This window comes from Protopterus annectens, chromosome 3.part0 (genome assembly GCF_019279795.1).
Source record: "Protopterus annectens isolate FY-2018-M chromosome 3.part0, PAN1.0, whole genome shotgun sequence".
Taxonomy (NCBI): Eukaryota; Metazoa; Chordata; order Ceratodontiformes; family Protopteridae; genus Protopterus; species Protopterus annectens.
Window position 1 is genome coordinate 842,634,803 of NC_056731.1, and position 17,753 is coordinate 842,652,555.

Below are 17,753 nucleotides of genomic sequence, written 5' to 3' on the forward strand. Positions count from 1 at the left end.
ACCTCTCTTGTTCGGTATATATTTCTCTGAGGTACAGGCTAACACAGGAGGACTATGGCTGACAAAGTTTGCAGATGACTGCAAACTGGGGGCCATAATCAACTCACCAGCTGACACAAGCATCCTCCAAAAAGGTCTCACAGAGATGGATAACTGGTGCTAGAGCCATGGCCTAAAGCTAAATGCCAAAAAGTGCATAGTCATCCCCTTTGGGAAAAACAAAGTGCCCACAAATTACCACATAGGTGGTAATCCATTAAGTACGGAAGAAGTAATTAGGGATTTGGGGACCCAAGTGGGATTGCAATCTCTTCTTTGACAATCACATTGACAAAGTGGTTAGAAAGACATTCTATATAGCCCACCTTATCATGAAGGGGTTCACATCTAGATCAAGAGAGGTCATTGTGCCCCTCTACTCATCACTCATCAGGCGCATAATTGAACACAATGCCCCATTTGGGATGTACCTTACCCGACACCAGCTACAACTAGAAAGACCCCAAAAGTACCTCACCAAGAGGATCAAGGGACTCAAACAGATGCCCTACGCAGTTAGGCTAAAGAAACTCCAGCTCTACTCAGTTGCTTACCGCTTACTCAGAGGCAATCTGTGCATGACGTATAAAGCCATGTCCAACCCAGAATTAATGGACATGCTCCACCTCAAGAAATCCAAATCCATCAGAACTACACGCTCCAGTGACTTAAACCTCAGCACAGAAATAAATAGAACATGCTGGAGGGACAGATTCATATCCCAGAGGCTCCCCTCACTCTGGAACAAAATCCCAATCCATGTCAGACAGAGCCCCTCAATGACCCTCTTCAAGAAGAATCTTGACGTTTGGATGGGAGATCGTAAATTTACCCCTGGAATCTCTTATGTGTCACTGCTAGACAGAGGCATGGTAAACTAACCTTAAATGGGCTATCTTCTGTGACCTACTATACAGGGGCACAGTCAACTAAACTAAGAAGGCTGGCAAAAGCCAAACACACTCTGGCTAGGCTTGTAAATGCCCTAGGGCAGATAGCCTAGTATCAACCTATGAACCTATGAAAAAAAGGTGGAGATACAAGAGACATAAAAGGAGGAATCTAGGTCCTCTCCACAGAAGAAATATCACATTCTACCAAAATGTTTACTAATAACAGTACATTCATTGGTAAAGGTGCTCCAGACACAAACAGCAGACTTAAGTTAAGAATTAGAACTATAAGTGCCAGCCTCTACAATGGATGAAGATGCCACAGAATCTGAGAGGTTGTCATCATTTTATTGGCTTGAGCTTTCTTCTGAATGCATTTCTCCAATTTTTCTGCCTTAGCAAACAACACATCAGTATTTTTTCTTGGGTTTCACTTGGATACATTTTAAATGCTTTTCCATAAAAATAAAGTCTTTTTAACTCCATGGAAGGATGAAACCTTTTACAAATTCTGCATTTGACAACTTTAAAATCAGGCCTAAAGTAAAAAGGCATGCTATGAATGAAAGTCTTTTAAGATTATTTATGTATTACAACTGCATATATTTACAGCCTTTGCCACCATCTTTATGAGCAATGTCCAAACACAAAACAAGGAAATACTACTAAAATACAAATGAAATCACTTTTGAAGACAAAATATATATAGCTGTAGTGACTACAATGGAAACACAGAGTCAATGGTAATAACATCAACACCAAAAGGTCAAAAATGCAAATGTTGGCAGTGCACCACACATGAAGAAAATCCTCTTTCATGCAAAGTAAAAAAAGACAAAAACATCATTTTTTGCAGAGAGCAAGTCCCCTTGCACACCCACACTCCCTGCTAATTATATATACTAACTCTGAGATCACATTATCCCTGGATATTCTTCAATCGTGACTATCTTGTACACTTGTCAATCATCTACATTGTTGACCAAATTATGTCAGCATAAAAAAGATATCATTTGGAAGTTTCGACTAAAGTCACACACACACTATATATACATACATATCAATTCATTCTAGTATGAAACTAGCATCAGTACCTACTGTGAATAAAATCTGTTATTTTGCAGTCTCTGGCCAGGAGGTGACACCAAAGAGGTGGATATAAACTAAAAGTTATGCTTTATTGTTTCTGAGATTTTTCACTAAGAAAATCATCCATACATTTTTTCAGTTTTGTAAATTGTGCTCCCACTGCTTGTTTCTCTTGTTCCCTAATTAGAGTATTCAGAAGGAGAAGAGGTCCAGCAGAAACTGAAGATGTAAAGGTAACATGTAGGAGATTCAGAATAGAGATAGGGCTTTAATGTGATCCATATAGGACAATGGGCTTATACCCTAGCTTGTCAGGAACCTTTATGGCATTCCAACTGTTGCATATATCTGGTCATGTACATGCTGAAGTGGGCATTATACTCAATGATGGGTTTGATAAGGGTCAAATATCATGGCACTATGACTTCCTTGCACCTGGATACTATGGCCTTACTTACAAGTTGGGCAACACAGAATGATTTTCTTTCTACCTTGATGACATGTTGGTCAAAGGCCAGATTATTGTCTACATATCTTCCTGGATCCCTGACTAGTGGGTCAACCCTTAGAGATGTCTTATTGATGGAATAATTAGTCTGGGTAGGAGTTTCCCCAAAAGGACTATAATGTATTTCTTGGCAATGAGTTCTAATCCAAGAGATTGGCAGCAATAATTTGTCTGTGTTAGATCCTCTTGTAAGACCTTTGTGTCATGAAGGGAATCTATATCATTTTGAGTTATATGTGAACTTGGTCAGCCAACAGACCTTGGTATTAGCCTTTACCTCCAAGAAATAGATACGAAATAGTAGTGATCCCGGCACAGAGGCATGAAGTATTCCAGCGGTGACTGGTCTCTTAGTTGAGTGATCTCACCAATCCTGACTTCTTGTAGCTTGCCTATGAGCCTGCTGGCAATCCAATGAGTTATGTGGGGATTTATGCCCAGCCTAGTTTGTTTGTCACATATACCTGAATGGGGTATTGTATCAAACACTTCAGCCAGGTCCAAGTACAGGGTATGCACTGTTTTCCCTTCATCGATTTACTTGGTGACCTTCTCAAAGTCCACAGGATTTAGTAGGTATAACCTTCCCTCGACAAAGCCAAACTGGTTTTGGTCCAGTGTCTGAATGTTGTCTATGCTTATGGTGATCATTTCCATGAGAATTCTTTCCATGCCTTTACATATTAGACTAGTCAGACTAATAGGTCTGTAGTTTCTAGGGTTGGTTGATGGTTCACCCTTGTGAAGTGGGATGGCCACTGCATCGTCCATTTTCAAGGTTCAAAACCTATTGTGAGGCTAAAGTTGAAAAGTGACTCATGGTCCAGATAGGTCATGTTTCAAGTTACTTAGGAGGCATTCCATGATATTGTTGGGGAACACTGCGGGTGTGATTTTGAACTTAGCAAGTGCCAGCAGGACATGCTCCTTATGAATAGCTGGGGTATTATGCTAATAGGTTTTTCATAAGAGGAAGTGGGGGGAGTGAAGGGTGAAGTTTGAGTTGAATTTGACAGCCAGCAAATTCACTTAGCTGCTCTGCTCAGTGAAGGTGACACCACTGACCACCAATTTGTCACAATGATGGATGCTGCCTTTGAAGTTTCTGAAATAGCTGTAGAAAGCCTTGTGGTTGTCTTTAGCCTCTGAGACTGTCTTGACCTTGTAATTGGCCTTGTTGGACTTTATTAGTCTTCTTAGATTCCTGTTTAGTTTAATTAGAGAACTCCTATCATTACAGGAGTTGTTCTTCCTGATTTTAGCCATGACAGTTTTGCTTTGATTATATACCCTGTTAAGGTTAGAATTCCACCAGTGTCGTTTGTTTTAACAGCTTGTCTATCCTTCTAGTAGGTACAACAGCCTCTATACAGCTACTTACATGGTTGCACAGAGTCTCTGTAAACAATTCTGCATAACTTGTTTTAGAACTACTGCTTAATAGGGTGTAGTTTGCTTTGGAATAGTTCCTAATGGTTCCAGGGTTTACTAGGGTTACCTAGTTGATTTTTATATTGAAAGATGCAGCTTTGTGGTCCAACTTCAATAGTGAGGATGTGACATTGGGGGGGGGGGGGAGGGTTAGAGTACTGATCTCCCATACTGGTGAGTACCAGATCCGGTATGTTTAAAACTCTGGTGGGTGTGCGCACTATCTGGTCAAGGGTATTTATGTTAATAAAGTTCAAGAATTATTGTGTCTGTGAGTATGAAGCATTGTACATTTCCAAGTCTATAGAGGGGTAGCTAAAGTCTCCCATGAATATGGTATTTGGTTTAATGAGGAGTGTCTCCAATAGGTCTAGGTATGAGCTACAGGATTCTAGGTACACAGGTGATGACCTATAACTCGCTAGGTATGGTATGGTATGGTATGGGATTTTGTCTATGGTGATTTGCACATGGATGACTTCCAGGGCATCATCCTGTGTAGAGTTACACTTGTTAGAAATATAGACTAAGATTCCTCCACCTTTTGCCCCTGTCTGTGCAACTGATGGTCTAAATGCCTGGCAGGCACTGAAGCCTTGCACTGCTGGAGTACTTTCTGCAGATTTAAACCATGTCTCAGTAATGATACCAATGTTTATATTGTTATTATGATTTGTTCACAATGTACTTATCCTAGTTTAGTTATGTTGTTTCTGTCTTACCATACTGCCGAACTTTTGCAATAACTATATATTAATTCACCAGCCTATTAACTCCTTGCTACCCTTCAATATGTGTGACATTATAATGTGCAATTTGTTAATGTGAACAATTCTTCAGCTTCATTTCCAGTTGTGCTTTGTCCAAATGACAGCAAAACCTCTGTAAAAGATGAAAAACAGCAAAGAACTCTACCAGTACATAAATTATTTTTTTATTTAATTGCATGCAGTACAAAGACATACTGTCTATTCTTAAAAAAACTTCCATTGCATAAGCAACTAGGCTGCAGAAAAATGATAAATATTTAAACATTTTAATTTTCTTATAAATCTGGCCAAATCATCTACTTATCGGTGCCAATATGGCAATTTATTTTATTCTGATTCTAAAACAAACATATTTGTTTCATCTTCTTACAGCTAGTTCTGTTTTTCTGCCATGCAAAAGGCTCATCCCTTGATTACTCACTTGTTCCAAAAACCCAAGTGATACCAGCCAAGCTCACAAATGAGCAAATGTGCCATCATACCATCTGCCAACTTAGTGTCTTCACACTGCATTTTGACACAGAGTTTGATTCAGACTTACACCACTGCATGCTGTAAACTGGTGTCACTGTATGTTATGAACCTACATCACTGTACTCAAACTTTTCAAATTGCACAACAATCAAACCTCCTGCTACAACTTCTGCTATGCAGGCACTGGAAAAAATTGCAAACAGCAATGAAGAATTCTGGTTCCGCTTTTTACAGCCCCTAGAAAAGCCTCGACTAGGCTTTTGTTGGGAAGGCATTAAATCATAAATGTTCGAAGACAGACTGTGCTATGAAAAGACAAAGACAAAATGAGAGCCATTGCAACTCTTAAAAACAACTGAACTTGTATCACAATTGCTCAACAGGTACTGCTTTTAACCAATAGCAAGAGTATATAAACTCAAAGCACAGTTACTTAAGCTAGTATAGTTATGAGCAAAAGGATCTAACTAAAAACAAACTTCCAAAAAGTATGTGTTTTTTTGCAAGGGGCTAGCTTCTATATACCCTTATAGTTGAGGTTTCTGCAACTTGGAGATAGAATGATCAGTGATGGACAATAAACAATTTTCTTGCTTTTTTTCCAGGAAGTTACAAGTTTAAGCACAGGTAAAATACAACAGAGCTTGAGTACTAAAATCTTACTTCTCTGGGAAGCACACAAAAGCACATAAGCAGATTTATAATGTCAAGTAAGTATGCTTAAGTAATTGTGATACAAATGACTGTGACTCAAGTGACTACAAGCTGATATAATAACATAAGTAAAGGCCTAGTAATGTGTGTGCACGTGTGTGCATGCACATTACTCTGCAATTGTTTTTAACAGGACCTACAGTTGGTAGTTATTCTACTGAACAAACATTACTCCAAGCACCACTTACTACAGCTTTCTAATGTCTTCCAAAGTCCACTGGAAACCATGTATATTTAAGGTCATTAGAGCTTTCCTAGTCCTTGTTAACTATAACAGCCAAGCAAACTTAGGCCAGTGAGTGGACCCTGGATTCTTGAGATCAGCAGTACCGCGCCACAGGAAGAGTGCCAACATTTGGGAAAAAAGGTTAACAACATGGTCTGAAAGTTTTAGTTTCAAAATATTTATTACAATTTAAAATCCTAGAAAGTAAACTATTGAATGATGATTATTAATAACAAGGTGGTGTTTCTTAAGGAAGTGAAACATTTTTAAATGACTCTGGAAATAAAGGTTACATTTTCATTTAAAATGAGTTTCTGATTCTGTTCAACATCCAAATACTTAAAATTATTCGCCCAAACAACATTTTGCTACTACAGATCTATTTTTAAGATTTTGGATCAGCCAGGGTCCTTACTAACCTGTTTACATAAATACCACTAGAAAAAAATCACCATGATTGCATCCCCTTAAGGAGCAATTAAAGGGAAGAAATTTTAAGAAACCATGCAAAAACTAAAGTTCCTCTAACCACTTTTATCAGCCATATCTAAACACAAGTTGGCCTATGGGTTAAAGTATACATTTTAAAAATATGTGCAGTAATTATTTTATTTCGCAGCTCTTTTACTATGTCTGTGTCCATTTCTTTCATAGGGTATGACACTATTAGATATCTAAAAAAGCACACAACACAAATTCTATGTACAACTACATATTTATAATGGTTGTGGCAGTCCTTTTTTCATCTTCTTTTTGTTCAAATTTCCACATTTTAATTCAAAAGGGGACCAGTCCTCATAGCCTAAGAACTGTGCATCAGAGCACCTAACAAGAATTTTATGAAGGTATGTACCACCTCCTCTGTATCTGCACTGCTTTATCTGCATATTTTTGCGACTATGAAAGGTGCTGGTTCTGTCCAACCTGGGACATCTACAACAACAAACTTAAGGACTTAAAATCTAACTGGCATTCCACTGCACTGATGGAGGCCTAGAGTATGAAAAAACATCCATTTATTCATTACTGATACTGATTTATGTTTTTATGGCAGTGGAAAAAAACCCTCTGATACACATACGTGTACATAAATGTATGTGTTTACATAATTTCTATTCTGTTACACTCTGTATCATTCTAAATCTGTAAAATGCTTTTGCAGTCACAAATGCATTGCCTTAAACTTAACAGTGAGATAAGCAGCATACTTCTTAACTGAAAACATCCCTCAGCTGTAATGGTTTCATGTACACGATGTTCTAAAGATAAACCTAGCAAGCATATAAACTGGGGACGCAGGCAGCTGCAAGCGGATAATGGGCGACAAGCTATAATCTAGTGTACTGCTGACTGCACAAAGCCAGCTTGTTTTTTCACACTCAAAGCTGATACCACATAATAATTAGGACAAATACAGCCAAGACAGAAGTAGTTTTAGTATTTAAAACAGAACTATGAATCAAAAAGCTATGAAACAAAATATATTTTTGGAAAATGAATGGCCTTCAGCCAAGTATAACAATAAAGAAAATGAAGAAAGATTGTTTTTCACAGCATTGCTAAAAAGTGTATGGCTTAAGCATAAACAGTAGAAAGTGTAGTCAGATTAGACAAATTAGAAATCTTTTCAAATTATTCAAACACAAATCTTTATATACCAAGATATTTTCACAGTTTTTACAATCATCTACATTAACTGCATTTTATCAGACTGTTGTTTACCTCTCACATCAATATATTCAGTTCATATTTCAGACTATACATCTGTGTTTGCTGATATTCTGGAAAAAAAAGCAAAAGAAATACACTGCTGTACCTCAATTACAGATTACTTCAGAACACAGGCTGCCACCTGGACCTTCATAGAGATTACTGTTTGCTTCTAGGGTTGCAGGTTTTAGCCTATTAGCTACATACTGCTTTCTTGCTTACAAAGACCTGGCATTATACAGGAAAAGTTTCTTGTGCACCTCTGTACTTTGCACACATAGTTAATTGTCTGCAGCCGAGATAACATCTAAATTAAAACCACTGTCTCTTCAATAAAAAGTACAAATCTTATGCCTTGTTTTAAAGACTAACGTTTTAAGCATTTTAAGAGATTGCCTTATAAAAACTTAACTTATTTCAAAGAAACACTATTCACATCACTAAGGTGATCCTAAGGCCATCAAATAGTAACCATCATAAGGGTCTTGAGATCAGAAAATTTCACAAATCACTGCAATTTAAACACTATTTGATTTTGAACTAGAGACAGTGATCACAAACTCGGGTCCTTTATTTTCCTGATGACCGGTTGCTTTTCACTGGTCATTATGTTTTAAGTATTCCTAACAGAGTTGCCTGCACTTATGCCTACTTCATCTATTAAGTCTTATGCCATTTTTATTATCACAAATACTAGAATACAGCATTTAATCCATCACTCACCTACAATACTTAACAGTTAATTTTCACCCCTCAAAGACATTTCTCTAAAAAATGTAATGACTGGTCACAAAATTTCCACCTATATCCTGCAAAAACTACACTTAGGAGAGGTGCTTTTTTTTTCCTAGCCTATACAAGGTCTTACATGAAACAGTCTAACAGGTTTAAATTAAGAGCAATACAATGTATAAAAAAAGATTATACTGAGGTATTAGTAAAAAAAAATAAATTTGCTGTTAACATACAGTGCTCTTGTTTTTTTCCCACACATATTGCTTTTACTGTGATATCACCAAATTCATAACCTGGCCTAAGGTCATAACCTTACATCTATCCTCATTATGTACCAAAGGCACATAAGTATATTAAGAATAGCACAGCAGGCAGGTACAATTGCGAAAACATTAAAAAGTACAAATTATGTGCTTTTATTTTAGAAAGCAATAAGTATTAATCATTTGAAAAACAAGAAGGAAAATATCAGCTCGTGCCCAAATTCAATTAAAACTGAATCATCAAAATATAAATTTACAGTAATGTTTATATTCCATTATGGGGAAAATATATAAAGAAAGAAGGCTGATAGGAAACGTCCCCACTTTCACATCAGAAATAAAATGTGATTTTTAATCCTTTTTTTTTCTTCAGAACATACACTGCAGCACCAGGTTATATGAAAGACCGTGTTTCTAATGGTGCAGTTAACAACAGCTACATACTGACATTTGTCAAAGTTTCTAATGTAACGACAACTTAAAAATACAGCCCATCTCAGCAGATCTTTTATATTATGCTACATGCAGTCTCATTCGTGGATCTTCCCCATCTTATTTTCATTTCTGATCCACTAATGCTTGCGTTTTCATTTGCTGTATTCTCGCCAATGTTAAGAAGTTGCAGCAAACACTGTTTACTGTCCCCGTCTGCTTAACACTGCACTGCAGATGTTCAATTCAATTCTGGCAACATCTTTCCATATTACTGGCTCACATTAAGTAGTAATCAAAGAACAGTACATCAGCCACAGGATATTACAGTAAAACGCTTTGATATGCATGACATGTTGTGCAGCACAATGCCGAGAAGGAAGAGTAAGACACACGCCACGAGAATCACAGTGCAAATACCTGACCATGTGGAGGTTTTCATAACTGCTCTTGTTTCATGCTCTTCCTCTGGTTCCTGTTGGGACCCAGCCTGCAGCGGCTGTTCCTCAGCTGGGAGAGTTACCACAGCCACAGACTTATGCTGATTGCCTGGAAGCAGTCGGCAACCTGCATCCCCTGGAAGTAGCACTCCTTCTTTTGTAGCAGGAAACTTGTAGCATCCATTGCTAGGGAGTCTGATGAAGACAGGGCTGTGTTGAGACGTCTGAGGTAAGGTAACAACAGCAATTACATCTGGGTCATCAGGCAGCTGAGCAACAGAAAATCCAGGAGGCAGTTTTGTGACTGTTCGACACCAGGGGCACCGCAGATCCCGCTGACTAGTACGCATCTGCTGCAGGCATACAGAGCAGCAGGTATGCTTGCAGTCCAAAACCTTTGGCCTACGCCAGGGACTGAAGTAGTTGAAGCAGATCTGACATTCCAGGGGACAGTCCTGAGAAAGAGTTTCCATTGCAAAGCTGATGTATTTATTTATTTTTTGTGGCCAAAGCCCCCACACTGTTGCACCCGACTGTTTCTTTGTTCAGCTTTATTCAGACTAGTTCAATTTCTTGCTTCGTAGTATCTTCTAAAAAGACTGCATCCAACTTTCCATCCTTGGGAACCTGAAAAATATAAAAACATTCATTAGTAATTGATAGACATGTTTGTAATGAACCTGCATTTTGTTATTAATGAAAGATAAGATGGCTCATCTCTGATGACATTGTTCCTAAGATGGGCAGGTATAACAGTAATTGCTAGGGCCTCTTTACTGTTATATGACTTGTTTCACTTGTATTTTTCACTACTCTTATTTATTGTAAAACTGTCTTATCCCAATTCACAAACTTTATAATGGTTCTCGAGTCTTACTGAACAGACTGACAGAATATTCTGGCACTACACTGTTCACAAGAGAGAATTAGGAAATCATTCAGATATAACACTGTATCTAACAAGCATTTATCATGAATATCATACAGATACTCAGCATCTAACAGCATTTATCATGAATATCACCAGAAACACTGTATCTAGCATTTATCATGAATATCATACAGAAACACTGAATCTAACAACATTTATCATGAATATCATGCAGAAACACTGTATCTAACAGCATTTATCATGAATATCATACAGAAACACTGAATCTAACAGCATTTACCATGAATGTCATACATAAACACTGTATCTAACAGCATTTATCATGAATATCATGCAGAAACACTGTATTTGACAGCATTTATCATTAATATCATGCAGAAACACTGTATCAAACAGCATTTATCATGAATATCATACAGAAACACTGCATCTAACAGCATTTATCATGAATATCATGCAGAAACACTGCATCTAACAGCATTCAAACATGACACACTCATACAATATGCAGATGACTCAACCATCATCTGCTCAGCCCAGTCCCTACCCAAACAGCAAAAAGTCACACAGGAAGCCTTTTCCTCTGTTGAAACTTGGTTATCCGATGCCCAATTAATACTCAACCCAAACAAAACTAAACTACTCCTCTTCCAACCCACCAAACATACTCAAAATAACTCTCACTTTAACATCACAGCAAAAGACAACACCACTATATACCCATCTGAACACACCAAATTGCTAGGAGTGGAAATAGACAATAAACTAAAATTTGACATTCACATATCCATGACCATAAAAAAGTCCACAAAAAACTAGGAACGTTATACAGAAATAAGCAACTTCTCACCAAAGCAGCAAAGATTTCAATAGCAAATTCCCACCTTATCTCCAACCTACTTTATGCCTTTCCAATATATACCAACCTAAGGCAATGCAATCTAAACAAGCTAGAGACCTGCTACAACAAAATCGCCAAATTCGCCACAGGGACATCCTACCATAGTCACCACTCTCTCTCACTTGCTGAACTGAGCTGGCTTGAACTCCCTCACCTCCTTCAATGGTATCAACTCTCACTCACCCAAAAACTAGTAAAACATCCACTAAATGTCCCATCCCTCCAGAATCTACTCCAACCCTATCGCACCACCAGACCACTAAGATCCAGCAACAAAAATCACTTGCAGATCACTAAAGCTAATAACTCTGCTGGTGAAGCACTATTCTCTTGCATCATAGCCAAATTATGGAACTCCCTCCCACCCACAATTACCTCCATACCATCATGCACCCACTTCAAAACTTTACTAAAAGCGCACCTAAAAACATGCTGGCTATGCCCTTGCAACTCCCACTAATATCACCCACCCCATCCAACCACTACCTTTCTTTCCACTCCACTAACTACCTTAATTATAGCAAGCTCAGATGCTCATAAGCCTAGTACTTATTATACAGCAGGAACTTCTTATTGTAACATTTGTTAATGTCTGTTATGTACTTCACAGATAAAGATTCTAGTTGTCTACTGATGTACTATGTTCTTCATCTGTAAATATGTTGTAAGTAATTGCTATGTAAATTGTTAATCGCTATGTAATCCAATGTAACTTGTGTCTATTTGTGTCTTTCGGCTTTTCCCAGTTAGGGGTCGCCACAGCGGAACTCCGGTCCGCTAATGATTGGTAGTGGATTTTTATGTACCGGGTTACCAGCCCTGATGCACAACCTTCAACGAAGGCATGTCCCATTCACATATGCCTCCACACAGAAGACGCTCTAGCTGAGAATTGGACAGGACAATGTCTTGTCTGTTTATTTTAACTGTGGAGCTTTTCTCCCCAGACCTCCGCTGAAAGTGGACCTACGTCCAGTCGGACACTCCCGGTCAACAAATATAAATAAATAAATAAATAAATTCATCATGAATATCATGCAGAAATACTGCAGACAGAATCTGCCAGTGATAAGGATGGAGACAGAAACCACACTCTGCAGTGTTGAATCACAAAAAAGCCCTGAGACAAAACAGTCTAAACATTTCCAGATTCCTGTAAAACCTGAATGCTATAAACAGCCAGAACAAAAATCATTTATAATTACTTTTAGCATACAGTAATCATTGAAGGGGCTTCACTTAAATGAACAGTAAGGTCAGAGGTGCATTTCTTGAATAAAGTAGATGTTACTTCTCAATGAGCATAGACATTTTCGAAGGCAATTCAACCACCTTACTATGCTGAAAACAAATGAGAAGAATGGCCCTGAACCCAGGGGTGTTGACCTGACCTTAATTACTCACTGATTCTCTGCAAAGGGGCTTACAATCAATGTGAACAAAACAAAAGCCTTAATTTTTGACAGCTGCAAGGCATAAGAAATACATAAGAACTGGTACATTTCTTTCCCCTTATGGGTACACAGTGGAACACTTCAAATATCTGTGTGGGTGTGGCTTGACCCCAATCTTTTTTTTTTCTCAGTGCATATGAAAGAAAATAACAGTCTTACATTGGATTCCCATGGATATAAAATGTTTATATTCTCAGATCAGTGGGATAAGTGGGGTGGTTACCTTGAGTACAAACTGTTAAGGGCATGATTAGCACCTTAGATGAGTTGTCACTTTGGCAAAACAACTGCAGCAATTGCAGTCACTTAAGTAGTTATGGCTGATACTGACCCATATATGGTTCTGTAGTGCTGTAGAAACCATTTAGCAAAATATGTGCTTAACAAATACTTATTCTTACAGATAGTTACAAACAGTGACAATGGCTACAACTGCTCATATAAAATTATTATATAGCATCATTGTGAATTGTATGCATGGACAAGAAGAATGTTTGCACTGTTATGTACAATATGCCAAAAAAATTAGTTTCTTTATATATAGAATTAGTTAGAAGAAAGTTGCAGGTTACTTTTTTGTCAAGTTATAGTAAGCTGTCTACTACAGCAGAGACATACAACTCATGATTGGGGGGGGGGGGTAATCAGATCATTAGACACTCTCTCGGTCTATTAGTTCATTCATAAACCTCTCCAGGCAAGAGTCAACTGTGAAGGGATCATCATCCTTGCAGCCATTGCAGTGGTTCACCTGGTCTTAACTGAGCATCTTCACTGAGGTGCCAAGGACTTCAACTTTACTAATAAGCACACTGATTGCCTGCAATAGTCAGAACACTATGCACACTGTCTGCTGTATCTGCATTTTTCAAACATGGGCATAAATAAAGTAGATTAAAAAATAAAATGCAAGAAGTCAAATAAGCTGTAGTTTGCAATTTTATAGAAATCCTACCACTTTTCATTTTTGGAACAACATAATAATGAAAGCCTAAATGTGCAACAGGTATTACTGCAGCATCAGAGGTCTTGGTTTCCGGTTTGGTTCCAAGCTGTACAGTGCTACTCATAGGGACAGTCTCCATTATAACAACGGATTAGACAAAGTAGAAAATGGAGACTGAATGGATGAATGACTGAATAATTAATGTCTGGATGCATTAGTGTAGAGGGATAAAGTCCCAACTATGATGCAGCTGACCTATGTTTGATTACCAGCATAAGGTCTAATGAAATTACCATCAGGAGGATTGGTATGCCTATTATCATGAGGAAGGGGTGCATAACTCTCAACTGTACAGACTTTCACAGAATGTCCAGATTTTTGCCTCATATGTTTGGTGTGTTCCTCCTAAAATCTGTACTTTTCTGGCAAATAGCGGAGTATTGAAGTCATTAAATAATGACAAACATCTGAGTTTAAGACTCCACATCCTTCAGAAAATTCATGCTAATGCAAAACCTATTATTCAACTTTCAACTATTAATCAACTTTCTAAGTTTGTAAGAGCAACATTTAAAATCTGTCCCTATTTATCCCTTTATCATTTTAGGCTTTGTCCAGATTTTTTGCTCTAAGAGGTTGAGAGGTATGGAGGGGTGGGATAGGACCATCCTATACTGCAGTCATTTGTAGGTGTGGTGGCAATTCCTGGGGATGGTCCTAGGGTATGTGATCAGCTCATCAACCTGATTCCATGCTTTTTGGTTTTTATTATGGACTTTTGATTATATGTTATAAATAATCTTGCACTTTCTTTAACATCTCAACAAAATGGTTTGTTTAACTAGAATTCATGAATGATTTTAGCATTGTATAAGCTTTATAGCCAATGTAATAACACAGATTTGCTGAGCAGAGGTGTAACTAGTTATTTTTGCACTGATATGAATCTTTTTTTTTTCATTTTTTGACTTTGGCAAGATTTCACTTCTAATTCTTAATGTTTTTTTTTTTATTTTCCTGTGCACTGTTTCATACAATGTGACTTTTAAAGGCAACAGCATATAACAGATCCTGAGACAGAGTGCCTGAGAATATACATGAATATCATTTGTATTCAATTAACTCAGTACAATTTTAAACAGGAACTCATTTCTACCTCTGAATGTCCTTTGGACTGCCTATTCCTGTTTTTACCAGTGCATCAAACAAAGCTGTTGCAGAGGCAGCAATCCGTCAAAGTGATGAATTTGCTGCTGTCACTTTTGTTGTCATTTAACAATCCATTCTACCGATTAATTAGTGCTTGACCTACATTAGCAGTATAGAACTCATTTCCAAAGTTCTTAGTAGCAGAATTACAATATTCAAATTTAACATGCATATTATCTGAACTCATTTTATTTTTGCTGATGAGATGAATGAAATGAGCTAAGGAGACTTTTTTTTTTATTTCAGGCCAGGCATGACCTGAATCAGAGAAAGTAAAATCGCAGTAGAGATTAAAGAATTATATATGCACATGACATAACATTGGCTATATGACCACTGGCACTAAAATAAGATGTGTACATATTTATTCCTCCAGTACTTGGTTCCCAAGTACAGTAATCACTTGTTGGAAGAATGTAAATAGTACATAAACCTGACAAGGTTTGATTGGCATGTCAGTAAAACTGGACATTTATGTGTTAGTCTTGCTCTGAGTGGCAACCGTCCATCTTTTAATTTATTTTAATGTCTTTTGTAATGAAGTGATTAATGCATCCACTGAAGACAACTATAAGATGCAAACATACAGGATATGCAAAATTCAGCTACAAAGATACCAGAATCCCAAGGCACCTCTTTATAAATCTTCTAGTTGGGTCTACTCCCACCTCCAACAGACACATGACTTGATTCTAAGATTTTCAATGTTCTGCAAAGATCTTTGACTGATGTGCAAGACATCATCTCAGTATTCGCAGTGCAGCATGTAAAAACAAGCACTCATACCTTACCGCTCAACTTGTTGATGCAGAAAATGGGAGCAAACGCCTTTAAAAGTAGGAACAGCTATCTAAAAGTCTGGACAGCTAATTAGCATAGCATTTGAATAGCAAATAGTACATACCACTTCCCTATTCCTAATAAGGATGTGGGATATTGGTCAGAAACACGTCTAAAAAACAGAGTGACAAAATGACAGAAAAACTATAAGCACATTAAATTGATAGTGTAAAATCTGTAGACTTCATTGAGCTGTATTGCAAAATTCTACCACACAAGGTCATTTATTCTTGTTTCAGAAAAGGGAAGATGTAAGAAGTTTCCCTTCTTTCCTTAATTTATTGTTGTCATTAGTATGGTGGTCATGTAGTGTGTTTTTCTCTGTAGTAGACAGGTTAAAAACCACATGTGATAAGGTGGAATTCAGAAAATTGTCTAAAGGAGTAAATCAAAGCAGAATATAGGGACATACCTCCAAAAATATGTACATCATGTGTAGTATAAGTCATGCCTGAAAATAGGAATGTTCCCCAAAATAGGGACAGTTGAGAAGTCTGACTCACTCATTCCTGCTTATAAAATGTTGATGAAAAATATATGTACACCAGACTGCATAAAGGCAAGTCAAAAGCATGGTCAAAACGTGTCGCATTTACAGCAGTAGAGTCCACGAGTGAAAGGCTCCTAGTCACCGAGTACTAAAATAAAAGGTACACGCACGAATGCAGCAAAGTTATGCATTCAATGACAAGCCCACAGAATATGTGGACCTCCACTAGGAAGGGAATATGAGTATTCAGTGGGAAGCTTTCTTTTCTTAGAACAGAAAGAAAAGGACTACATCATCAAGGCCACGTAGTGCAGCCTATGTGTATTGGTGGTGTGCTATCCCAGAATCAGTCTATGTGCATAAATGTGGTATGAAAAGATGTGCAGGGCATATTCTTAAATCCACCCATGGCACAACTGCATATATTAGAAGGACAATTGCATCCAAGGTGCAAGGGATTCTTCTGTGGGACAGGTAACATTTATTTAATTTGTTTTGCTTAGCAGGCATGTGATATGGTCAGTGTTGAACTCTATTCAGCTGCAGCCTGAGCTGAAAGCAAAGCAACACTTGAAAAAACGCAAACAAACACAATTCATTACAAAAATCTACAGTCTGAATTATAACAGTTGAACTATACAACTGCCTGGTATGTAACATAATTCAAGTACAAAGGAATACAAACCACTAAAGTACAGAAAGGGGAGTAAACTCAGTATTCAACCCTTAAGTCAGTCAAAGTTAAACTCACTATCTGCAGTGACATCCTCTGGATCTGTGTCCCTTCTGATGAAGTGTAAATCTACAAGTCACGTAACTAGTGGGAATCAGTTACATACCCCCTGTTTCTCACATGCTCAAGTAGTCTGCTGTGGAATGAGGTGACACAAAGTGTTTTACAAACTCTTATACAGAGTACAGGTCAGGTTGTAGGGTCAAGGAATACAAATGCAGAACCTCCACGTCAGGATTAGTTTCTGGTTTTATGGTGTACTCTACATCACCCCTCTGGATCTCCAGGGTGCATACACACCACAATTTGCCAAATTAATTGTAAGAGTTCATAAAGCCCTGCCAGCTCTTTCTGCAGTGGTTCACCATGCAACACATTCTATTGTATTGCAGTGATGTCCTTTTGAGGGGACTAATGGAGTAAATATACATTTATTTCTATAAGACGTGTAATGCCTTACAATGGAGAGTCAAGAGGTAGACAACTGAGGTTACATATTCAAGCTGGGGTAGAAAAACTCCACCCCATGGCCCTAATATCACCTAGACAAAGGTATTCTGAGCA

The 17,753-nt window shown here is 37.8% G+C and overlaps 1 protein-coding gene across 3 annotated transcripts in view; it reads right to left on the reverse strand.

The window, feature by feature from the left end:
• Positions 1-6,306: 6,306 nt before the first annotated feature.
• Positions 6,307-17,753, reverse strand: part of RNF152 (ring finger protein 152) — a 338,000-nt gene continuing 326,553 nt past the window's right edge. For all 3 annotated transcript variants that reach the window (XM_044065175.1, XM_044065176.1, XM_044065177.1), the window contains exon 2: positions 6,307-10,351. In XM_044065175.1, coding sequence (XP_043921110.1) covers positions 9,595-10,197 — 603 coding nt within the window. In that variant the 5' untranslated portion in view covers positions 10,198-10,351 and the 3' untranslated portion in view covers positions 6,307-9,594. The remainder of the gene's footprint in view (positions 10,352-17,753) is intronic.